At 39.4% G+C, this 26,683-nt stretch overlaps 1 protein-coding gene across 2 annotated transcripts in view; it reads left to right on the top strand.

Annotated features, from left to right (window-relative positions):
• Positions 1-26,683, top strand: part of ZNF407 (zinc finger protein 407) — a 380,413-nt gene that overhangs the window by 248,333 nt on the left and 105,397 nt on the right. For both annotated transcript variants that reach the window (XM_081562834.1, XM_081562833.1), the window contains exon 8: positions 10,348-10,526. In XM_081562834.1, the coding sequence (XP_081418960.1) occupies positions 10,348-10,526 (179 nt within the window). The remainder of the gene's footprint in view (positions 1-10,347; positions 10,527-26,683) is intronic.

Genomic DNA, 26,683 nt, shown 5'->3' with positions numbered 1-26,683 from the left:
AGTTGTTAGCAGGAGACCAAGATAGTGGTGAATTTCATACATAGAAGTTTGGGAGTGGTGAGGCAGACACGTGGCTTCTCTTGGGGAAGGAATATTGGGATCCATGTTTACATTAGTGCATGATATTTCTACCTGCTCTCTCTGCATTTCTATATTAAGATAATGTTAGAAGTACACGTTGTTCCATGTCCAGTTCTAACTGTTGCTTCCTGACCTGCATACAGGTTTCTCAAGAGACAGATCAGGTGGTCTGGTATTCCCATCTCTTTCAGAATTTTCCACAATTTATTGTGATCCACACAGTCAAAGGCTTTGGCATAGTCAATAAAGCAGAAATAGATGTTTTTCTGGAACTCTCTTGCTTTTTCAATGATCCAGCAGATGTTGGCAATTTGATCTCTGGTTCCTCTGCCTTTTCTACAACCAGCTTGAACATCTGGAAGTTCATGGTTCATGTATTGCTGAAGCCTGGCTTGGAGAATTTTGAGCATTACTTTACTAGCGTGTGAGATGAGTGCAATTGTGCGGTAGTTTGAGCATTCTTTGGCATTGCCTTTCTTTGGGATTGGAATGAAAACTGACCTTTTCCAGTCCTGTGGCCATTGCTGAGTTTTCCAGATTTGCTGGCATATTGAATGTGGCATTTTCACAGCATCATCTTCCAGGATTTGAAATAGCTCAACTTGAATTCCATCACCTCCACTAGCTTTGTTCGTAGTGATACTTTCTAAGGCCCACTTGACTTCACATTCCAGGATGTCTGGCTCTAGGTGAGTGATCACACCATCGTGATTATCTGGGTCATGAAGATCTTTTTTGTACAGTTATGTGTATTCTTGCCACCTCTTCTTAATATCTTCTGCTTCTGTTAGGTCCATACCATTTCTGTCCTTTATTGAGCCCATCGTTGCATGAAATGTTCCCTTGGTATCTCTAATTTTCTTGACGAGATCTCTAATCTTTCCCAATCTGTTGTTTTCCTCTATTTCTTTGCATTGATCGCTGAGGAAGGCTTTCTTATCTCTCCTTGCTATTCTTTGGAACTCTGCATTCAGATGGGAATATCTTTCCTTTTCTCCTTTGCTTTTCACTTCTCTTCTTTTCCCAGCTATTTGTAAGGCCTCCTCAGAGAGCTATTTTGCTTTTTTGCATTTCTTTTCCATGGGGATGGTCTTGATCCCTGTCGCCTGTATAATGTCACGAACCTCCGTCCATAGTTCATCAGGCACTCTGTCTATCAGATCTAGTCCATTAAATCTATTTGTCACTTCCACTGTATAATCGTTAGCAATTTAATTTAGGTCGTACCTGAATGGTCTAGTGGTTTTCCCTACTTTCTTCAATTTCAGTCTGAATTTGGCAATAAGGAGTTCATGATCTGAGCCACAGTCCGCTCCCGGTCTTGTTTTTGCTGATTGTATAGAGCTGCTCCATCTTTGGTTGCAAAAAATTTAATCAATCTGATTTCGGTGTTGATCATCTGGTGATGTCCATGTGTAGAGTCTTCTCTTGTGTTGTTGGAAGAGGGTGTTTGCTATGACCAGTGCGTTCTCTTGGCAAAACTCGATTAGTCTTGACCCTGCTTCATTCTGTACTCCAAGGCCAAATTTGCCTGTTACGCCAGGTGTTTCCCGACTTCCTACTTTTGCATTCCAGTCCCCTATAATGAAAAGGACATCTTTTTTGGGTGTTAGTTCTAAAAGGTCTTAGAGGTCTTCATAGAACCGTTCAACTTCAGCTTCTTCAGTGTTACTGGTTGGGGCATAGACTTGGATTACTGTGATATTGAATGGTTTGCCTTGGAAACGAACAGAGATCATTCTGTCCAGACTTAGCTTCAAATAAATCAGATATTCATGGAGATAGCGCTTCAAGTCAGTGAGAGATCTGGCGAGCAGTGTGGAGCCACAGCTTAAACCGTGCTGTAGGGGAATTTTGAAAGGACTCTTAACACTTAGTGGAACAGTGCAACTATTCAAGTACTAGAACCAATTTGGGAGAATCCTTTTATAACCTCTAAGTAAGGAAGCCATAGGACAAAAGATGAACAAAATAAAACATTTCTGCTTTTCAGAAGATACTATAAACAAAGTCTAATTGAAAGTAAGGAAGAGATATTTGCTACTTCTGTGATAGACAAATGAGTTTACCTCCCTTATGTATAAGAGAATGACTAACAACACTTAGGAAAACAACTCATAAAAATATGGAAAAATGGTACAGAGGAAGCAGAATACACATGGCATTTCAATATTTGAAGCAACTTTATTCATTACAAGAGAAATGCAGATTAAAACTGTTAACAGTTGGAAATTGAACCCCACCTCAAGCTGTCACTTTTCACCCACCACATTAGCAGAAACTTGGAAGTTTGGTAACACAACACACTACATTGGCCCAGCTGTGCAGAAACAGGCTCTCGAAAACATGGTTGGCAGAAGTGTGAATTGCTGCACCTCCTCTGGAGGGCCGTTTGGCAGCATTGATCAAAACTACAAAAGCTCATGCCCATTGACATCTGAAGCAATTCCACTTGGCATCATGACATTTTCTTTGCATCCTGAGAAAGGGAAAGTTTCACAAAAGAATTCATCACAAGCTTGTTTACACTAGATTATTCATCACAAACTTGTTTACACTAGTGAATGATCAGAAACAACCTAGATGCTCATCAGTAAAGGATCAGTTAGATGTGGTATTCTCTGTCCTTACCAGGAAATTCTGTGTCACTATTAACAAAGGAAGGAAAGGAGGCGAAGCCTAGGGAGAGCGGTAGGGTGGGGGAGGGAGACGCCAGGAAGGGTGCTGTGCTCTTACGTAGTCACGTGGAGAGGTCCCCATGCCCTGTTAGGTGAGAAAAGTAAGATGCCAGCACGTGTTATGCCAGCAGATTTACATACAAGAAGAGGGGAAAGAAGAAGATATAGTGTGTTTGTGCATTGAAAAAAAATTGTTAGTTCTCCCAAAAGATTGATGGGCAGTTAGTAATTCTGTGTCCGTGGTCCGGGGTGGGAGGGTGGTGATCCAGGCTGTGGTAGGAAGAGACTTCACTGTCTCTGTCTCTCATTATTAGACTGTTTGATGTTTGAAATATGTGAAGGTATGTTTGTTCAACAACCTCAGTGGTACAGTATTTTTTTAATAACTGAAATCACATGTATCAAAAGAGAATAAATAGGAGCTCTTCTGGGATGAACCATGCTCTCCTCTGCTCTCTTGGATGGGAAGTTTCCTGCTCAGGAATTGGAACCTCTAAACCGGATTTTGCTGATGACAACATGTGGACAGGTGTCAGCTTTCAGCATCAGTTTCCCCTGCTGAATGATTTGATCCCTTTTATTAAAGAAGTTTCCTGAGTGACTACTAACTGCAGAACTTCTCCTGAAAGATCAAGCCCTGAGCCTTTGGAGTGGGAGCACTGACTCCAAGACCCTAGACTACCAGAGAACTAACCCTAAGGAGTATCAAATAGTGAGAACTCACATAAAGGAAACCACTGAATACAAGACCTGGCATCACCCAACTACCAGTAGCGCCCTGTGCAGGACACCTCATCTAAACAACAAACAAAACAAAAATACAAACCCAGTCATCAACAGACAGGAGTACCACCTCACTCAGCCTTGCCCATCAGAGGAAAAACAAACAAACAAAAACTCAGCACAAATTTCACCCTATATGAAGCTTACAGAAACCACTGGACCAACCTTAGGAGGGCAGAAACCAAAAGGAAGAAAGAATTCAACCCTGAAGCCTGGGAAAAGGAGTCCTCAAAACACAATAAGTTAAAAAAAAAAAAAGACAGAGATACGCTACACAAATGTAGGGACAAACTAGAAACAGAGAAGTCCAGATAAATGAAGAGGAAATAGGCAAACTACCTGAAAAAGAATTCAGAATAATGATAGTAAAGATGATCAAAAACCTTGAAAACAAAATGGAGAAAATGCAAGAATCAATTAACAAAGACCTAGAAGAATTAAAGAATAAACATACAGAGACAAACAACACAATGACAGAAATTAAAAATGCTCTAGAAGGAATCAACAGCAGAATATCTGAAGCAGAAGAATGAATTAGTGAGCTGGAAGATAAAATGGTGTAAATAACTTCTGAAGAGCAGAATCAAGTAAAAAGAATGAAAAGAACTGAGAATATGAGGATAGTCTCAGAGACCTCTGGGGCAATATCAAACACACCAACATTCGAATTAATGGAGTCCCAGAAGAAGAAGAGAAAAAGAAAGAGTATGAGAAAATTTTTGAAGAGACTATAGTTGAAAATTTCCCCAACATGGAAAAGAAAATAGTCAATCAAGTCCAAGAGGTGCAAAGAGTCCCATACTTGGGGATAAACCCAAGGAGAAACACACCAAGACACATACTAATCAAACTAACAAAGACTAAACACAAAGAAAATTAAAAGAAGTGAGGGAAAAGCAACAAGTAACATACAAGGGAAACCCCATACATTTAACAGCTGATCTTTCAGCAGCAACTCTGCAGGCCAAAAGAGAATGGCAGGATATATTTAAAGTACTGAAAGAGGAAAATCTACAACCAAGATTACTGTACCTGGCAAGGATCTCATTCAAAATTGATGGAGAAATCAAAAGCTTTTCAGACAAGCAAAAGTTAAGAGAATTCAGTACCACCAAACCAGCTTTCCAGCAAATGTTAAAGGGACTTATATAGTCAAGAAATGCAGGAGAAAAAAAAAAGACCTACAAAATCAACCCCAAACAATTAAGAAAATGGCAATAGGAACATGTATGTCAATAATTACTTTAAATGTAAATGGATTAAATGCTCCAACCTAAAGACACAGACTGGCTGAATGGATACAAAAACAAGACCCATATGTATGCTGTCTACAGGAAACCCACTTCAGACCTAAAGACACACATAGACTGAAAGTGAGAGGGTGGAAAAATATATTCCATGCAAATGGAAGCAAAAGAAAGCTGGAGTAGCAATCCTCATATCAGACAAAATAGACCTTAAAATAAAGAAGATTACAAGAGCTAAAGAAGGACACTACATAATGATCAAGGGATCAATCCAAGAGGAAAACATAACAATTGTAAGTATCTATGCACCCAACATAGGAACACCTCAATACATAAGACAAACAATAAGAGACATAAAAGGAGAAATTGACAGTTACACAATAATAGTAGGAGATTTTTAATACCCCACCACACCAATGGACAGATCATCAAAACAGAAAATTAATAAGGAAACACAAGTCTTAAATGATACATTAGATGAGATGGATCTCATTGTTACCCTCAGGACATTCCATCCAAATGCAGAAGAATACACCGTCTTCTCAAGTGCACATGGAACATTCTCCAGGATAGACCACATCTTGGGTGACAAATCAAAATTCAGTAAATTTAAGAAAATTGAAATTGTATCAAGCACCTTCTCTGACCACAACACTGTGAGACTATATATCACTTACAAGAAAAAACCTGTAAGAAACACAAAACACATGGAGATTAAACAATACGTTTCTAAATAACCAACAAGTTACTGAAGAAATCAAAGGGAAATCAAAAAATTTCTAAAAACAAATGACAAGACACGACAACTCAAAACCTATGGGATGCAGCGAAAGCAGTTCTAAGAGGGAAGTTTATAACAGTACAATACTACCTTAAGAAACAAGAAAAACGTCAAATAGACAACCTAGCTTTACACTAAAACAACTGGAAAAAGAAGAACAAAAAGCCCCCCAAATTAGTAGAAGGAAAGAAATCATAAAGATCCAAGCAGAAATAAATGAAAAAGAAATGAAAGAAACAATTGTAAAGATTAATAAAACTAAAAACTCGTTCTTGAAGAAGATAAACTAAATTGACAAACCTTTAGCCAGACCCATCAAGAAAAAAAGAAGAATCAAATGAACAAAATTAGAAATGAAAAAGGAAAGGTTACAACAGACAACGCAGAAATACAAAGGATTATAAGAGACTCTTATAGACAACTATATGGCAATAAAATGGATAACCTGGAAGAAATGGACTGATTCTTATGAACTTCCAAGACTGAACCAGGAAGAAATAGAAATTATGAACAACCCAATTACAAGTGCTGAAATTGAAGCTGTGATCTAAATTCTCCCAAAAACAAAAGCCCAGGACCAGATGACTTCACAGGAGAATCCTATCAAACATTTAGAGAAGAGCTAAATCCTATCCTTCTAAAACTCTTTCAAAAAATTTCAGAGGAACACTTCCGAACTCATTCTACAAGGCCGCCATCACCCTGATACCAAACCAGACAAAGACAACGCAAAAAAAGAAAATTACAGGCCAATATCACTGATGGACGTAGATGGAAAAATCCTCAATAGAATTTTAGCAAACAGAATTCAGCAACACAGCAAAAAGCTCATACACCATGATCAAGTTGGGTTTATTTCAGGGATGCAAGGATTCTTCAATATACACAAATCAATCAATGTGGTACACCATATTAGCAAATTGAAAGGTAAAAACTATATAATAATCTCAGTAGATGCAGAAAAAGCCTTTGACCAAATTCAGCACCCATTTATGATTAAAAATCTTCAAAACATGGGCATAGAACGAACCTACCTCAACATAGTAAAGACCATATATGATAAGCCTACAGCAAACATTATTCTCAATGGTGAAAAACTGAAAGTTTTTAAGATCAGAAACAAAACAAGGGTGTCCACTTTCACCACTATTATTCAACATAGTATTGGAAGTCCTAGCTACAGCAATCAGAGAAGAAAAAGAAAGAAAAGGAATCCAGATTGGAAAAGAAGAAGTAAAGCTCTCACTGTTTGCAGATAACATGATACTGTACATAGAAAATCCTAAAGATAATATCAGAAACAAAAGAGAAAAAATATTTAGTAGAACTTTTTTAAGCTTCCTTCTCCTTAAGTTAAATAACTTAAAGTTAACTTGTGCTTTTGTGTTAATAAGCAGCAAGTGTGTAGCACTGACATAATTTTGTGGTATTCTAGAAGACTTTGTCGTTTGTTATTTTATTAATTTATTATTTTAAAATGCAATGCCTCTGAACTGAATAAGATATTTCCTTTATTACATATTTTAAGAAGCCCTAAAATGAATCAGCTCCCATCTCTGGTCCTTTTACTAATTGCCCAGCCAAGGCCATACTTAACATATATAGAGAGAGAGCTGCCCCGAGACTTTCAATGTGTTGTATTTCAAAATTTCATTTGAAATGTCCTCAGACTTTACACTGCCTTCCTCATAAACTCACCGCTTGCACTCGTGGGCCCAGTGAGTCCGGCCTGAACCCCTGTTCCCCACGAGGAGCCTACAGCGTCGCACTGAGGCATCGCACTGGGGCGTCTCACCTCCCATGGAACCACGTCCCCACTCCCCACCTCCCGCTGAGCACCTCTCCATCTGTCCTTTCTCTTGCACCTCACTGTTCTGATTACTACTGCTTCATAGGAAATTTTGTAATCTGAAAGTGTGAGTCCTCCAACATAGTTCTTCATGAAATTGTATTGAGTCTTTTAGGTTCTGTGCATTTCCATATGAACTTTAGGATTAGTATTTCAACTTTGGTAAGAAATCCAGCTGAGATTTTGATAGGACTGTACTGAATCTGTACATCAATTTGAGGAGTATTACCATCTTAATAATATTAAATCTTGCAGTCTAGAAACATGGGGCAAAAATATACTCTTTACCTTAAGAATCAGTGTCAAACTAAAGATGCATTCAGTCGCTAACTCCTAATAACTGAATGCCCTCTTCGCATCACTGCTATTATTTCCTGGCAAACCAAGGTTGGACCTTGTTTGAAATAATGTTTCAGACCATCCTTTCTTCTCCTGCCTGACCTGTTCTTCATTAGTCCCTCTTCAATTTACCATTCTTATTACTAGTTGTAAGTTGTTTTAGTATTTGGGAAAAAAATATCATTTGGGGGGCTGAGTATCATTCAGAACTGCTTGGCTGAAGATACCCAGCCTACTTACTGTCAACTGAACGTTGCAACATTGCTACACGGTCAGCTGTCTGTCTCATGGTAGTCTCCAGTGTGGGGACTGCAGTCTGCAAGGGCTCTGTAGCTGCTTTAAACGATGTTGATACAATATGTTAGAGCTTCTTCTTTTTAGGCTTGGATTGCAATGGTTTGATTTCAGAGTTGTTCCTTTTTATCTCAATATTTAAAAAAAAATTGTGTTGTATGACATCAGAACAGATTTTGATAGCACACAAATATGCCATTATCCATGAAATATATCTTTTCAATTGCAGATAGACATTGACTGTATTTTCTTCTCATTTGCATATATTTAATGTTTCTTAGATGTGTGTGTAAAATAGATTATGTATACACACATATTTATTATTTACATAAAATCAAGTATACGAATAGTATGTACATCACAAATAAAAATAAATAGGTATAAAATATATGTATAAAATGATCCTGAACCTAAAACACCAAGTCCAACACCACTTCTCATTTGTTTTATTCTGTATTTTTAGATGAGAGAAGCTTCTCTCCTTTTTAACCCTCCCTCTCCACTTTTACTTTCAGTAATTTATCACTTTCAAGTAATAGTCCCCTGATTGCTAGATTCCACATGCGGTTGATGTTCTAAGAGATACTGGTTTATTTTTATCCAAGATACACATGTCTTAAAAACAAAATACTCTCCTTTCAAAGTGATCTCTTCCTTCCTTCATCAAAGATTAAGTGTCATTGCTTATACTGTCCCCTATTTAAGTGGGCACTGTACCCTGAAATGTGTGTATTTTGGTAATTTTCCTTCCCTGACCAGCGAGTGTCCTTGATGACTCTTAATGCCTTGCTTTCTCCATAAAGAGAGAATGTAGGTGGCACCAGAGAATCAGCAATCCTAATAAGCAGTCCTAATTAAGTATAGTAGCAGACTTGCGCTCACTCCCCAACGTCAGCAAACAGTGGTGAATTTAGGACTGTTTGTGCTGCCACGGAAAACACACGGGAGGTGGTCTGCAGACTCAGGCAGTGACTCGGCACGGTTCACCCCGCCAGCTGGGGAACCCACAGCTGGCCCTCTTCCTTTCCATCATCACAGGGTGGGCGTTCCTTTCACCTGCCTTCGGATGGTCTTCTGTGTTACCATCTGATGCGGAGCTCCTATCAAGTTGGGGATGGCACTTCCCCAGCTCCCCCAGGTGCGTCCCTGGGTGCGGTTATGTGTTACACACAGGCATGATTCCACTGAGCAGGGCGGGGCCGTGAGAGCTACAGACGGCCTCTGTGTGCAGCCTTCCGTCATCTGAGTCCGTGCATCATGAGATGTGTTTGCTAAATACCCACAGTGTCCTAACTTGATTTTCTTCAAATCAGCCTGCGGGATTTTGTCCTTCAGCAGTACTGGCAGGAAAGACTGGTAAACATAGTGCTTTCTTTGGAATTTCATTTCGCTCTGTCAGAAATCTGAAGCCATCTGATTTTTTGTTTCTTTCTGGTTAAGCACCTCCCTCTACACACACACACGCACACACGCACACACCTGCTTGAATCTGTGTGGGACACTTTCTAGTGATGTTCTAACAACAATAGAGACAGGGCAGGCAGCGGTGTGTGTGTACGGGTCTGGGCTCGGTCGCTGACCCCGTGCTGGGAGGGACGGGAGCAGGCGAGACGAACACTGCCTCAGCAGCCACCTGTGTCAGAGGCTCTGGTCGTCTCAGGCCTGGCATTTCTGCATCTGCAGGAAAGCAGTGGGAGAGGAGCCCACTGCCAGGGACAATTTCGTGTAAAATACTCGGGTCCTCCACTTTTTATTCAGCCCGTCCCTCTTGAAAACCTGCGCCCATGCGGAAGCCTGCCTGGCACCCGGTGCTGCCCGAACGTGAGGGGAGGGGCTGCTTGCAGCTCCGTTCCTGTCTTCAGATGGTTGGAGAGCTTGACTCAGGAGCCGCTCTCGTGACAGAACTAGAAGCCAAGGCGCCTTTGTTTCCTTGGTGCTCCAGTTCAGCGGGAGTGGCAGGCCTTCCCTTTGCAGGGCTCCTCGTGGTAAAAGGTGTGTTCTTGGGATTAAGGAAACTCCTTCACTGCCCTCAAGTGGTACCTGAATAATTTGTATTAAAATCATAGAACTTGGGGCCTTGTGTTTCTGGTTCTGCATAGGAATGAATCGCTCAAGTAAAAGGCCAGACTGGAAATTAGCACCCAGGAGACGAACGTTCCCGCCTCCTGGATTAACCACTTAGGATAATACCTGACGCTCCCGAGGCCTGTGTGAGGGGTCACTGACGTCCTAGTTTGGGGTCCGATGTTAGTGACGTGACCATACTTCCATTTACTCTCCTTTCTTACTTGGTAGGTCAAACTGTGCTGAAAACATCCGCAAACACATTCTCCACACGGGCAAACACGAAGGCGTCAAAATGTACAACTGCCCCAAGTGTGACTATGGCACCAACATCCCCGTGGAGTTCCGGAACCACCTGAAAGAACAGCATCCGGACATCGAGAACCCTGACCTGGCCTACCTGCACGCAGGTAGGGAACGAAAACCGCTACATGAAATGCTTCGCTTGTCGCAGTGGCTATCAGGCTGTTTGTGCATTAGCATTTATCTAAAAGTGGTAACATGTGTGACAGTATCCACTTCAAGACTGATAAAAAAGTACACTTGCTCTTGTCCCCTCAACTACGAAAGCAGGTCTTTTCCATTCTATTCCATCAGGAGCAAATATGGTGAAATAATCTCCCCACAGTTGTTAAGAGCAGATATTCCAAACGCAGTTGAACTGAGACTGTTGTGGGTGTTTGAGCTTCATATTTTGACTGATAATAAGGTTTTTAACATTTTTCAACAAATGTTTGTGATTTGAATTGTTATGCCCTATTCCTTGTCCCACGGTTTTCCAGTAAGTACTGGAAGGGGAAGTGTGTGAGTGAGGAGAACAGGAGAACCCGGACGGGGTAACAGAGCGCCCTGCGTCCCAGGCATCAGCAGGGACGGCCACACAGGATGTGGGCGGTGGTGGTGGTGGCAGGGGCTGCTAAGATCGTCCTTGCTTTGTTGGAGTGGCCGTCAGATGCTGTGGAAGGACCAGCAATGCAGCCCGTACTGCAGGTTAAGCACAGGGATGCCTGTAGCCCAGCCTGGCATTCAGAGAACCAGAGGGCCTGGGTTCTTCTGTGCAGGCAGCCAGGTGACAGGTGGCGAGGGTGGGGCCTGTTGAGGACGCATCGCCTGCAGGATGTCTAGAGGAAGTTCCTAACCTGAGCCCAGACAGGACTGGATTTAAATAATGCCAGGTGATCAGGGATGTTTCCAGCAGGTACATTGGAGCTGTTGGAGCTGGACTTAAACTCTCCTCCCCTTCCTGGCTGGGTGGGTTACAAGCAGGCTTACCGCATCACTGCAGGTTTATCTCTTGTATGTAAATTGACGTGGTGGTATCTATGTAAAGGATCATTGTGAGAATTTAAAAAGATAATTGGCTGTGAAGCTCTTAGCAGGCACAGTGCAAAGGATTGTGGGTGCTGCTGCTGCTGGCCCTGTGACTCTAGCGCCTGAAGGTTGTGGAAATCCCACCAAGGTGCAGCACTGCCCTTGCAAAATGAGTCAGTGATGTGCGCTCACGGAGTGTCTGTGTGAAGGAATGAGAACTCCATGAGTTAGAATAATAGTCCTGATACATTTGACATTGCATATAAGGTTATTTGTTTTCCGCTGATATGTTCTTTCAGATTCCTCTGTTTATGCTCATATGATCGACTCTTTTAAGTCACAGTGAAGTGTCCTATTTAGTCATCTCTGTTGTACGCAGATCTGTGTTTGAAAAAGAAAAACGGGGCCAATACTCTTTGCTTTTTGGTGAGGTTGTTACTGAAAAGCTTTTGAACTAGAGAGATTATCAGTTTTAGTTCACAAAAACAGATAAAGTCAAATTGAAATATCTTCTGGCCATCAGTACCTATGGGTTCTTAATTGTTATGAATGCATGACAATGCACATGTCAGAAAATATTGCCTAAAAGCTGGTACCTCAAGAATGGCCAAGTGACACCACCTAAATTGATGGTAGGTTGTCAGCAGTGTAGCATTTTCAAGGTAGTTTCAGAATGCCTGCTTCTCAAGATGCAATATTGATGTATTCTGTCTCTCTCTTCCATTGCACCAATTAAGCATTGAAAGTAGGTCATTTTCCTAAAATAAGGTATCTCTAACTTGTTAGATGAAGTAAACAGCAAACAAAGGGGGAGGAAGCTAATTGTAAACCAAAGAAACACATTGCTTTTGCTTATGCCATTGCTGCCCTAGTCATGCAGTGCTCCTTTTGAGATATCATTTGTATAAAAATTTACTTAGAAAAATTGTTCTAGTTTCTTTGTGTATGTGTGTATGCTCTTGTGCATAGAATCCTAGTTTTGTGTTTGTATTTCTGTGATTCTGTTAGAACCTTTCTCTCCATAATTAATAATAGCGTTCCTCAGTATTTTTACAGATGAATTCCATTGGTGCACTTGGGGTGTTTATCCCACCCTGTGCAAGGCAGTATCCCTCTTCAGTAATATATTTGCTTTGATAAACTTAGCTCAGTTCAGAGAAAAGTTTTAAAGGGCAGAGTTTTTAGACTGACTTGTTACCCTTGTAGTTCTAAGTCATCTGTAAGCCCTTCCTGAGTATGTGGGAGGCGTCTTCCTAAATATGAAGGGGAGATACTGAAGCAGCTGGGGCTCCTCTCCTCCCAGGCTGTCTGGTGAAGGATTAGGCAGCACTTGGGGTAAATCTATGATGGATGGTACCCGGGAAGGTCCAGAGGTGGCCTGGACTCCTCAGAGTGGTTTATGGCCCTGACCTGATGGCGACTGGCAGCTGCCTTCTCTGCTTTCAGCACTACTGATCTGTTGAGAATTCTGTGATCCAAAGTTCAGTGACGCATATGAAGCAGTTCTTTTCAACCACTCAAAACAAGTAAACAAATGCGCTTGCAGTCTGCCTTAGCTCTCTCATGTGGCTCAAACATCCTGTGGCCTCGTGAGAAGGAAAACATTAAACACCAGCGACAGAAAATATTGTATATAATGTCATTGGGGTATTTTAAATTTTTGTTGAGATGCTGTTTGGAAATGTATATGTTAAATGAGCTATTTAGGTGTGTTTTGACAAACAGCTGTGTAGAAAGAGCGTTCCCTGCGGCTGTGCGTTCACCGAGGCAGGGCGGAGCCCAGCGGCCTTGTGGTGGCCTGTGTGTCTGTGCACGTGGCCTTCAGGGCAGGACAGGTTCAGCTTCAGCCCTCATTCCCCAGTTGAATGACTTGGGAAACCCTGTTTCAACTGTATGGGTCTCAGTCTGTAAACTGGGGGTGACAGTGCCTACAGCACATTCGTATAAGATCTAACAGAGACGGTACAATGTGTAAACTGCTGGACGTGATAATGGTTGGAAGCCATGTTTGCCCAGTCTTCTTCTTCTCTGTTTGCTTCTGTTGATGATTCATTGTCTTTTTTCTCAGTTTTTTGGGGGGAATTAGGAGAATAATTTTGATATAATTTACCATTTCATACTCCCGAGAACTAAAGGCTATATGTGAGCTTTAATTTCAGCTATAGCTTTTTTGAATAACAAGATACAAGTGGCTATTTATTTTTTGAATAAAAGTGGATTATTTAGGAATCCAAGGCGTTTAGGGATCTTCTAATTATCTTTTTGTTAACTATTGAAATAGTAATATAAATTGATTTCTAGCTTATATCTACTGTGCTCACAGCACAGAGTCTGAATTATTTTAATCCTTTGAAATTTGTTCATACTTTTATGCCTAAGATTTGGTAGGTTTTGGTAAATGTTTGAGATACTAGGAAGTTTGGTGTTGTTCAGTGCTATATTCTGTTTCTTGTATATCACTTACCTCATTTGTTAACTGTATTGCTCAGGTTGTTTCTTTCTCACTGATTTTTTCAATGCTAACCCAATCAACTGTGTTAAAGAGAGGTAAAAGCTGCCCACCATGATTGTGGATTGTCTGTTTTTCTGTTAAGTTTGACTTTACATATTTTAAAGGTAAATCACTGGGCACTTGGAACTTTAAATTTGTTTTATACACATAGCCACCTGTGATGAAGAAAAAATACATAGTTCTCTATCACTGTTGTCACTCTGAATGTTCCTTTTTATCTGTCGTAACACTTCTTGCCATCATTCTGTATTTCATGCTGTATAACTATACCAGCTTCCTTCTAAACAACATATATCTGCATTTTGTTTCTGCTGTCACAACTTTAACCTTTAAGTTGAAATATTCTTTTACTTTATTATACTTAATATATTTATCAATATACTCATCATAGTCAAAACCCCAAACTCTTGAAACATCCATCAAGTAGAGTTTAGAAAGGTTTGCATGTTTACCCAACGGAATACTCTACAGCAATGAGAATGATTGAACTACAGCTCAAGTAACAGCATGAATAAATCTCACAGTCGTATCTTTGGATGCAGTTAGCCAAACAAAAAGGAGCATATTCTGTATGATTTCATTTTTCATTACATATTAAAACAGCAAAGAGTATTCTGTGGTGTTAGAAACTGGGGTCTGTTTTCCCTGGGATGAGAAGCAGTGGTGTGGTTCTGTTCCTTATTTCTAACATTGGGATGAGGTTGTGTGCAATTGGAGAAAGTCTTCTATGAGTTGTGTACCTTTTTTAAAAAAAGCAGGATTTCCTTAACCCTAAATTTCTAAGGAGGTACATTTCGCTCCATTGTAGATCTACTATGATGAGATTTTTACAATCACATTAATCTTCCATCATTGACGTCAAATTACGAGTGGCCAGAATTTTTCTGTCATTTTACATTACAGTTTTTTTATTAAGTGAAATGTACTTCATCTCAAAAATGACCTTTATTTGAGCTTTACGGTTTTAGCTATTGTATTTCTCCCATCTCTCTTATCCATGAATAAGCTTGGTGTTCATTCACTACACTTTGAGAAGGAATTAAACACACTTTATGTTTGCAGTACAGGTGACCTTCAGTTAGACTTAGGTGGTTATATCTCAGAATACTTTAAAATAACCTGAAAGAAGGGAAGACAGAGAAGAGAAGGTGAAGGAGAGGGCAGAGGAGGTATGCCGGAGCTCCGCTGATCATACTGACGAAGAAGATTTTTTTCTCACAAATCCCAAGAGACAGCCTCCACATGACGCCTCTGCTGGTCAGATTGAAACCGTGCTCACTGTGTGTGCACGTGCACAGATGCACCCTAGGGGCCTGGGTGTGGCCAGGTCAGGCTCTGCGTGGAGGCTAGGAGTTTGGCTTAGTTGTCCCCTATTCTCCTCTGAGAAGCTGGAACTTTAAATGTAGTAAATGTTTATGCCTTTTCCAAAGGTAAGAGTCAGATGGTGTTCTCTTTTCAGGGGACATTAAGTAGTAAGTGATTGCATGGTACTTTTCCTAATTTCCTTAACCCAGGTGGCACAGTTGGTAAAGAATCTGTCTGCCAATGCAGGAGACCCAAGAAGCATGGATTCAGTCCCTGGGTTTGGGAGATCCCCTGGAGTAGGAAATGGCAACCCACTCCAGTATTCTTGCTTGGAAAATTCATGGACAGAGGAGCCTGGAGGACTACAGTCCATTGGGTCACAAAGAGTTGGTTAACGACTGAGTACACAACACCACTTGCTTCCTTAGTTTTTCTACTGTCTTATTTTTTAATCATATTTTTATTGGTATTTTTTAAAATTTCTTACATATATATATAGTCATTTACATTATATATTAGATTATTGCCTGTGCAAGATGATAGCACATGAATCTGTCAAACCCTTTTCACAAATTAGGATTTTTTTATTCTTCTGTAAGGCAGTCAGCTTTTAATTCTTTGTGATGTGTATTGTTTAACCGCATTCCCTTGCATTTTCCTCTTATCCAGTTATAAGAATAAAAATGTAAAAGCTTGACTGTTATCAAAATTCCAAATCCTTTTTCTTTTTAATGATAAGCAATTCAGTACCATTTAAACTATTTTTGACTGATTCCTTAATTCTATCCAAGTGCATCACTTTATACTCAGGAAGATTAAATTTCATATTCCACCTCTGAGCCCATTTGCTTAATCTATTGCGGTTAAGATAAAACAGCTGTAGCCTTTTGTATCTTAACCATTCCTTCTCATTCAGTGGTATATTCAAATTTCCTAATATAAAAGGTTTTCTTCATCACTAATTAAAAACATTAGCGTTCTGATATATGAAGCTTTGTGGAATGTAGTCTTTCCTGAATTCTTTGGCCCTCTATTTTTAACCCCCTTACTTTCATCCCCTTTTGTTAGTTGGATACCCTGACACATGCCATGACATTTTGTACAATAATTCATTTTATGAAAAGGTCCAAAAATCTCCAAAAATCCTGACAGTTTCTCATTGGTTCTACCTTACATAAACCAATTATTACTTCAACTTAAAAAGGAACGAAATTTTTTCTGACATGATTGCCTTTGGTAAATCCATGCTGACTCACTCCTATTAAATTGTACTTCTCCAAATGTATCATTAAGCTCATCCATAAGTATCATCACAAATTTATTTCCTAATATAGATGTTAGACTTACAGCTCTATAATTTTCAGCCTCTCCTCTCTTTCTTTTTAACCTTCAGACTTGAGACTGGATTCCTTGTTTTCCAGTCTCCTAATACTTCACCACTTAACAAAAGACTTCCGAAAATAATTAACAGTTCAACGATTTGATTCCTTAACCTCAGACATCATCCATGGGTTAATTTACTATTTTTCTTAACTGCTGCTAAATGTCTTTGCTTCTTTCAAACTCCTGTCTGCACACTCTGGTGCCTTCTATGAGGCCGTGTCTGCCCATCATGGCACGGCAGATTTGGTCTTTTGCTAATTGGCCTTTCTATTCTCTCTCTCACACACTCACTCCTGTTGGAATTCCTAAGTTTAGGAGTGTCTTATGTTCTTTGTAGTCAGTGGGTGAACAATGTCAAAGCACTACTTTTCCATCCATCTCCTTTTTTTTTCAGTGCTGTAATTGCTCCCCTGGACCGTCTTATCAGTAAACATGCTGTTTACTGGTAATAAGTTAAGCTGACTCTTTGAACTCTTCACTGTTTCTCTTTTATTGAGTAATATACTGATAGAGGTTTTTTCAGAACTTTCTAATTATGCATTCTTAAATATTTGAAAATTTAATCTGTTGAAGAATAAATATGTTCTCGCTAACATGTCTCCAGTATGTCTAAAAACTCCCTTTATTTGCAGAGCACCATGGAGCAGGTTAAAGAAATATCTGTCCCTGTGTGTCTTTCTGGCCACTCTCTGCTACTTCCTGCAGTGCTCCACACTGTGAAGGGTATGGAGTCCTGTTTTAGATGGTTAGTGTAGAGAGCTGAAGAACTCTTATTATTTTACACGTTTTTGCCTTTTCAGTTACAAAGAAAGAAAGAAGGGTAGTGACTGTGCCAGGTTTTTCATTAGATCACTAAATCCTCAAAGCAAAATTCTTTGGTAGGTGTTATCCCAATCTAATGATTTAAAAAGAAGTTAACTTGCCCATTGAAATCTATGCCTGTTTGTCTTTAAGAGTTTTCCAATTCATAACTGTGCATATACAGGAGCTTTAAAAAGATCAGCTTCTATGCATTAATGAAATTCTTATCATGGAAGCGTCAATACTGAGTTTTAAGACACCAGATAATCTGAAAACAAGTACTACGGAATAGCAGAGTATAATATAATTAAAAAAAAAATCCTACGAGGGGTAAATGTTTTCACAGCACTTCTGCTCCCTGGTATAGAACGTGGTTGATGGTTGGGTGGATGGATGGAGTCAAACGAACTTGGTTATAGTGTCCTGAGTTTATTGCAGTTGAAATGTGTGACTTTAAACAAGTCTCTCAACCTATATCTGTATTCTCAGCTGCAAAATGTCTAGCAGTGTTCAGCCTTTCCTTTGACTATGAAGTTCAAATTAATACATGTGAAGGAGCTTTGAAAAGTATCATTAATACTGAGATTTTCTTTGAAATAAAAGTATTAGGCTTTGTTATTGCTGTTTCAGTAGCAAGAAAATATTAGGAAAGGACTAGATGAACTTTTACATTTATTTCAAGTTGCTTTGACTGTGTGGATCACAATAAACTGTGGAAAATTCTGAAAGAGATGGGAATACCAGACCATCTGACCTGTCTCTTGAGAAACCTGTATGCAGGTCAGGAAGCAACAGTTAGAACTGGACATGGAACAACGGACTGGTTCCAAATAGGAAAAGGAGTACGTCAAGGCTGTATATTGTCACCCTGCTTATTTAACTTATATGCAGAGTACATCATGAGAAACGCTGGGCTGGAAGAAACACAAGCTGGAATCAAGATTGCCGGGAGAAATACCAATAACCTCAGATATGCAGATGACACCACCCTTATGGCAGAAAGTGAAGAGGAACTAAAGAGCCTCTTGATGAAAGTGAAAGAGGAGAGTGAAAAAGTTGGCTTAAAGCTCAACGTTCAGAAAACTAAGATCATGGCATCTGGTCCCATCACTTCATGGGCAATAGATGGGGAAACAGTGGAAACAGTGTCAGACTTTATTTTTTTGGGCTCCAGAATCACTGCTGATGGTGATTGCAGCCATGAAATTAAAAGACGCTTACTCCTTGGAAGGAAGTTTATGGCCAACCTAGATAGCATATTTAAAAGCAGAGACATTACTTTGCCAACAAAAGTCCGTCTAGTCAAGGCTATGGTTTTTCCAGTGGTCATGTATGGATGTGAGAGTTGGACGGTGAAGAAAGCTGAGTGCCGAAGAATTGATGCTTTTGAACTGTGGTGTTGGAGAAGATTCTTGAGAGTCCCTTGGACTGCAAGGAGATCCAATCAATCCATCCTAAAAGAGATCAATCCTGGGTGTTCATTGGAAGGTCTGATGTTGAAGCTGAAACTCCAATACTTTGGCCACCTCATGCAAAAGGTTGACTCATTGGAAAAGACCCTAATGCTGGGTAGGATTGGGGGTGGGAGGAGAAGGGGACAACAGAGGATGAGATGGTTGGATGGCATCACTGACTCGGTGGACATGGGTTTGGGTAGACTCCGGGAGTTGGTGATGGACAGAGAGGCCTGGCGTGCTGCAATTCATGGGGTCGCAAAGAGTCGGACACGACTGAGCGACTGAGCTGAACTGATTGAGAATAATGTCTCATAACTATATATGTGTGTCTGTATTATGTGTGTAATACATGTATTACATGTCAATCAGAGCATATATCCAAACATGAAATTTTATTTAGAGTAGAAACTTATTGTTTGAATTATTTCTATTCTTTTTATATTGCCCACTATACTTTTTATTTTTAAAACTATTTTTTCTAAAGAATATGGTCTTGAAATGTCCTTTCTAGTGTATAATGTTCTGTGAAGTGCTTAGTGGCATTCACAGCATTTAAAGTAAAGTCAGAGTACACAAGTAATGTACAACTTTTGCTAGTAATACCTAATAGAATTCACTGAAAATATCTGAAGTTTATGTAAACCCACTTAGTTAATTATCTCTGATGGATCTCAAGCCTCAAGAGCCCTCAGTCTCATTTCCTAGCTACATGATCATAGAGAGAAGTTTTAGAGTGATATTTGATTTTTTCTTTTCCCAGAAAAAGACTCGATCCTCTTTTGAAGGGAGGCCTCGCTGAGTGTAATTAGCCTTTGCAATTCAGAACCACATGGAAACTGTTTCTAGGCTGCGTTCCTCCCTGCTCATGGTTATACAGGCCCGTGACAGGATGGTTGCCTCATCAACACGCAAAACTGTGATCTTATCTGGACCAACATTTGCAGCATTCATGAACTGAATTCTGAAAGTTAAAATAGTTTAGAAACAAAGTTGTGATCTTATCACCCCTGACAACTTCATTTATCAAAATTTTAAGAGAAACAAAAATTGTGGAAAGTTATAGTGGGCCAGTATGCTTTTATCAGGTAATCGATGTGGCTTTTTTTTTTTTTTAATATACAGACCTTTTATCATCTGTTTAATTCAATATAACTTATGTTTCTTAAAAATTTCTTTGCCCTCCCAGACATATGCTGACCCCAACTAAAGTGCAGGCTTCTAGGAGGAGACAGGTAGGTGTTGACAAGTGCACCTGTTGATGCTGCTTCACAGGTGACTGTCTCCTGCAAGGCATTTAGTGACGAACAGCATCACAGCTCCTTCAGAGCATGAGGAAAATGTAGGTGTCTTCCTTAATTAGCTTTGAAGTTTAGTTCCAGAGACAGAAATATGCACATTATTATTCATTTGTAATTTCATTTATCTCTATTTTTAGCAAGCAAAATTGCCATTTAGCAAGTTTTCCTTGTTTTAAGTTTTTATTTTGAAATAAACTTACAGAAGAGTTACAAAAATAGTACAGGGAGAGTTCCCATGTAGCCTTTACCCAACTTCCCTAAGTGTTAGCATTATATAACCACAGTGCAGTTACCAAAACCAGATGTTGACATTAGCACAGTACTGTTTTCTAACTCTATGTTCTTTATTCACATTTCACCAGTCTTTCCAGTCTGCTGTTTTCCTTTTGCACAGTTCAGCACAGGAATCAACACTCCTTTCTGTTGTTGCGTCTCCTTAATCTTCTCCAGTCCGCAGCAGTTTTTCAGCTTTTCATTGTCTTACGTGACCTTGGCAGTTGTAAAGAATATGAATCTGTTATTTTTTAGAATGTTTCTTATTTTACATTAGACTGATGTTTACTCATGACTCAGTTGAGGATCTTTAAGAATTCCTCAGAATAGATATGGAGTTTATCAAGGGTTGTTGTTGTTGTTCAGTTGCTAAGTTGTGTCCAGCTCTTTGCTACCACATGGACTGCAGCACACCAGGCTTCCCTGTCCTTCACTGTCTCCTGGAGTTTTGCTTAAACTCATTTCCATGGAATTGATGATGCTATCTAACTGTCTCATCCTTTGCCACTCCCTTCTCCTCTTGCCCTCAATCTTTCCCAGCATCAGGGTCTTTTCCAAGGAGTTAGCTCTTCACATCAGGTGGCCAAAGTATTGGAGCTTCAGCTTCAGCATCAATCCTTCCAGTGAATATTCCAGGGTGAATTTCCTTTACGATTGACTGGTTTGATCTCCTTGCAGTCCAAGGGACTCTCAGGAGTCTTCTCCAACACCACAGTTTGAAAGCATCAATTCTTCGGCACTCAGCCTTCTTTACAGTCCAACTCTCACATCTGTACATGACTGCTGGAAAAACCTAGCTTTGACTATGCTTGCCTTCATTGGCAAATGATGCCTCTGCTTTTTAATACGCTGTCTAGGTTTGTCATAGCTTTTCTTCCAAGGAGCAAGCGTCTTTTAATTTTCAGGATATGTTAGAACTAATGGTGTAACCTGGGCCAGTTGAGTAAGATGGCATCTCTATATTTCTCTACCAGAAGCATACTATCCCCCACTTATTAATTAATACATATTTCAGGGCAGATACATTCAGATTATGCAAATAGCATGTTTTCCCTAAGTATTTACCCACTAATTTCGACATTCATTAGTGGATCTTGACTACAGCAAGATCTGTGGTGGTCTAATGGTCATTTTCTCTTTTCCTCATTCCTTCTACATTTAATTGGAATTTTTCTCTAAGGTGTATCTGTTCCTTCCCTACCAATTATTTTTTGCTCTACTAATTTTTACCAGTATGGGCTTACCTTACTCTGTGGTTTCTAATTCTGTTCCATTGTGATTTATTTTCTTGCTCAAACTGCCTCATCTTTGGCCATTGCAGACTCTTTCAGGTGGGCTCTGGTGCCCTCTCACATGCCCCCACCCTTCTGTCAGCATCTGTTTACTTTCTGGCACCAAAATGTACTCCATGTTCATCTGGTGGTAGAATCCATCTCTTTTTAGGAGCCTTGGTTTCTTTTACTGGGGAAGATATTTAGAAACCAAGAGACATGCGCTGGATGCACTCCTTGCTTCTGCACACTGTTTACTTGTTGGTCTTGTCTCAGGAGACAGAACTAGGAAATGGGTGTGTGCATGCTAACCCCTCCATTTCCATAAATATTCATCATTTTATTTGTCTAAAACATAAATTATCTTAGCTATAAAACCCTTGAAAGAGAACCTATAAACAAATTTTTGTGACTGTTGATTAAGCAATAGTTTCTTGAATATGAACTAAACCATGGGAAATAAAAGAAAAATTAGATGAGTTGGGCTTTATAAAAATTGTTGGGGAAAAAAAAATGTGCCTTAAAGTGTACCATGAAGAAGATGAAAACAAAACCTATGAAATGGGAGAAAAACTGAAATCTATCTGATAATGGGCTTGTATTCAGAATATGTAAGGAACTCTTTTAATTCAACATTATCAAGGAAAATAACCTGATTAAAAAATGAGAAAAGAATCTGAATAGCCATTTCTCCAAAGAAAATATATAAATGGCCAGTGAGCACATGAAAAGATACCCAGCATTGTTACTTGTTGACGAAATGCAAATCAAAACCATCATAAAGTGAAAGTGAAAGTCAATCAGTCATGTCTGACTCTTTGCCACCCCATGGACTATACAGTCCATGGAGTTCTCCAGGCCAGAATACTGGAGTGGGTAACCTTTCCCTTCTCAAGAGGACCTTCCCAACCCAAGGATTGAACACTGGTCTCCCACATTACAGGCAGATTCTTTATCAGCTCAGCCACAAGGGAAGCCCAAGAATACTAGAGTGGTAGCCCATCCCTTCTCCAGCAGGTCTTCCCGACCCAGGAATTTTTTGAAATATTTGCCTCTTTTTCCCTTGGACTATTATCGAGAATTTTTTATGTTAATATTTTTTGATATAAGACCTTTTGTCAGACCTACGTCAAACACTTTCTCTAAGGTGGTAACTCTCTTTTTCCTCTTAACAGTGTCTTTCGTAGAGGAAAAGTTCTTTTATGGTTTGCACTTTTGTAACGGTATGTAAAAACTCTCAAGATTAACTCCTGTGTTTTCTTCTAGAATCTTTATGCTTTTATATTTTATATTTAGATTTATGGTGAATTCTGAGTCAGATTTATATAACATGAGGTATAGGTTAAGATTCTCTAGTTTCTTTCATATAGGTGTCATTTTTCAAGCAATCTTTGGTGAAAACAGTATCTTTGTAGAATTGCCTTTGCACTTCTGTTAAAGCAGGCAGTGATGTTTCTTTAATCTCGTTTGTTTCCTCTCTATTACCATAGCAGTTTCAAAATTAAGCATACATGGGTTTAAAATTTTATCCTTAGAGTGCCATAAGTGGACACATGTGTTTTCCTTCAGTGTTATATGTCACATCACTTCAGTGGGCCAGGATCTGATAGGAACTCACAGAGAATCTGTCTGATCCGTCAGTGTCTTGTCCTGCCCCTGACTGACTTCCTGAGGACAGCTTACCGTGCCTGGTGGCTAACATGATAAATTGTGTATTATGTGTATTTTACAACAGTTAATATTTTTCAAATTATAAGTAAAAAATCCTAGTTACCCCTGTCTTACATATTTTCTGCACATACCCATATTAGAAAATATTAAATAGGTGTTTCTGTTGGTGAGGCATCATTAGGGAACGATGGGCTTCCTAGGTGGCTTGTTCTTGTTGTTTAGTCGCTACGTTGTGTCAAACTCTTTTGTGACCCCATGAACCATATCCCACCAGGCTCCTCTGTCCATGGGATTTCCCAGGCAAGAATTCTGGAGTGGGTTGCCATTTTCTTCTCCAGGGGATCTTCCTGACCCAGGGAACGAACCCAGGTCTCCTGCATTGGCGGGCAGATTCTTTACCACTGAGCTACAGGGAAGCCCTTAAGCCCAGGTAGCTTAGAAACTGTTAAATAGATGTTTCTGTTGGTGAGGGGTCATTAGGGAAACGGGGGCTTCCTTGCCTGGGAAATTCCATGGACAGAGGAGCCTGGTGGTCTTCATCATGGGGTTGCAAAGAGTCGGACATGACTGAGCATGCACGCACACATTAGGCAAGGGAGTTGATTGGGATGGAGAAAATGAAAATTGGAAAGTTAATACAGAAATTATACTAATGGGCTGCAGACTTTAAAATTAAATAGACCAAAAAGATGTTATGTGATACATGCTAAGCAGCATTTGAAATATATAAATCAATTGAATAAATTTGCAAAGTTTGTATATTCAAGAAAAAATGAAGGAGCAAAATATTTAAGCTTATACACGTGCTTGTACTTTCTTATTTTTTCCTTTTTTTTCTATTTCTAAGTAAGATTAAAAGCAAATATATTCTTGTGATAGATGAAGTTCCATCATAATACAGTAGTCACTTAAATCACCTAATAGCTTTTATTGCAGCAGAATATAGCATAGCCCCAACTAGATAAAGTAGTGGTTGTGATGGCTGGTCTAGATCCTTCTTAAAATGCTCTGCTCAGACAGTTCACTCTTGTCACAGCTATTAGTGCCACTCGTGAGGAGCTTGTCAGTGTGATTGGCAGAGGTATTCTTTCATCTTGTAATTTTGATGCATGCTTAAAATAAAAACCTGGCATAAGTGACTTCCTGTTTATAAAGGAAAAGGCAAGTCTCCTTTGCAATTAGCGTAAATTTTTAACGTTGAATTGAATATAAAATTTAATTTTCTTTTTACTGAGAGAGAACTGTTTTTTAAGGAACTGTCTTTCAGGATTTCCTCCACATTGGTTGTCTGGCTCACTAAGTTAGAAAGAACTATAATTAATAATGGTTTCTTTCCAGATATTGGCAAGGTCAGATTTGGATTCTGTTGGCTTAAACAGAATCTGTATCTCAAAGTAATGAAACAGACCCTTTTGCATCTTGGAATAACGTTTATGTCGGTTAATCTCTTTTAATGATAAATGTCTTGGAGTGATTAAATAAGTTAATATTTGTATAGTACTTAAAGTAGGGCCTGGCGTATATTAAGTGCTCTGTAAGTATTTAGTTAATAAAATATTGAACTGAAATTACTCTGTGTCTTCTAGGTTCTTTTTAATTGTGCCAGTAGGGGTTGCTCTTGAGTGATAAGAATAGATATTCTGAGTTAAATTTGATATGAACATAGGGACCTGCATCACTTGCATATTCACATGTATATATACCCTGTTCTCTTGATTAGAAACAAAGGCTGCTTCTAATAAATGGATGTATTTGCTTTAAAGACTTGATTGGTGTAAAATGACAGGAGACATGAAAATTCCCAGGTAGTTAGTTCTCTTGAAACTTTAGAATGCTGTTTGGTGATATTACAGTTGGTTTCACCTAAAGTTTCTTTTTTTTCTTTAAAAAGTAGCACTCTCATGACATTTCCCTCTTATCAGCCAGTTACGTATCGTAGTTTAACATTCTATATCTTCGTAACTAAATATTTATGGACTCTGTTGACATTTTTATAGAGCATTCAGTCAACACTGAACTGTAGTGCCTGGTATTTTGCAAATAATCAATGGGTAGGATTAGGTTTGTTAGATTAAAGTTGATATTCAGAGCAAACTTTGCATTGAAATGAAGGGCAGAATAGGTGCCATGTGTGGTCCCTCTTGAGTGAATTTAATTGTATTGCTATTTATTGACTTGTAAGCATTCTTGCTACTAAAACGAGTGTTGGAAATAGAGTTTGCTGCAGGGATGGAATGGTGGCTGTAAGTTTTGCACCTCAAGCGTCAATGAAGATAATTTATCTGAAGTGCGGGAAGGCAGGCTGAAGTGTACTTGACTCTGTGAGAAGCGAGTAGTTAGAGAGGTGGGAAGAGGAGACAGGCTGCGACGCGAGAGGCAGAAGTGGCCCTTGGGGGCAGTGAAGTGGATTATGAGGGGATGGAGTTGAAAAGTTGGACTGCTTAGAACATGTAGTAAAATGCTGAAGAATCAAGAGACATACACCAGGAATAGCTAGTTAGAAGTGGCTGAATGACACGTGGGAGTGTTTTTTGTTTGTTTGCTTTCTTTAATGTTATTCTTATGTATCTTTTGTCCGTATTTCTAGCCTTTTCTCCCTGTAATGAAAAAAAAGTTTTTTTGTGATCTTTGCTTTGAGATCTCATGAATCTTTTACCAGTCAAAGAAGCAGTTTTGGTTTTAGATATAATTCTGTAATAGCCCTTAATACATTTTCTTTTTTCACCCCAATTTCTCTCTGTGTGTCTTAAGAAAGTGTGTTAGAAAGACATTTTAAAGATGTTTTATGCTCTATTTGAGCATATAAAACTTTCAGACATCTTTTTTTAACTTGAAAAAGACGTTGGCATCCAGGATTACATATTTTTATTTTTTATGGCAGGATCAATTTGGGTGTGTTCATCATCTAGGCATTAAGATGTCAAGATATTCACCTATTACCTTAATATGTATAATAATTTTCACTCAACATATAAGAAACAATAGTTTATCATCATGATGCAGATAAAACTGAATGTGCTTGACCTAAAGGTTTTGAGTTAGACCTGAAGGTCTGACGTGTTAACTATGCAGGCATTCTGTGTACTTTTTGTATTTGGTTATACTCCACTTCTGTGTGCTTAGGGAATTACCACAGCCCTCCTGAGTGCGTTTCCCCGCTGTGAAAGCCAAGACTATCCTCCTCACCACTCTTCCTGCCTCCTGAGCAGACAGGTGTTCCTGTAAGGTCTCCTCAGGGGTGGGGTTCTTTACGTCTACGTCAGCCACAGTTAGGGTCCTCATCTC

This window comes from Giraffa tippelskirchi, chromosome 14 (assembly GCF_054371585.1).
Source record: "Giraffa tippelskirchi isolate mGirTip1 chromosome 14, T2T-mGirTip1v1.2.pri, whole genome shotgun sequence".
NCBI lineage: Eukaryota > Metazoa > Chordata > Mammalia > Artiodactyla > Giraffidae > Giraffa > Giraffa tippelskirchi.
Note: the sequence above shows the minus strand (reverse complement) of the source record. Positions and strands in the feature narration are given on the sequence as shown.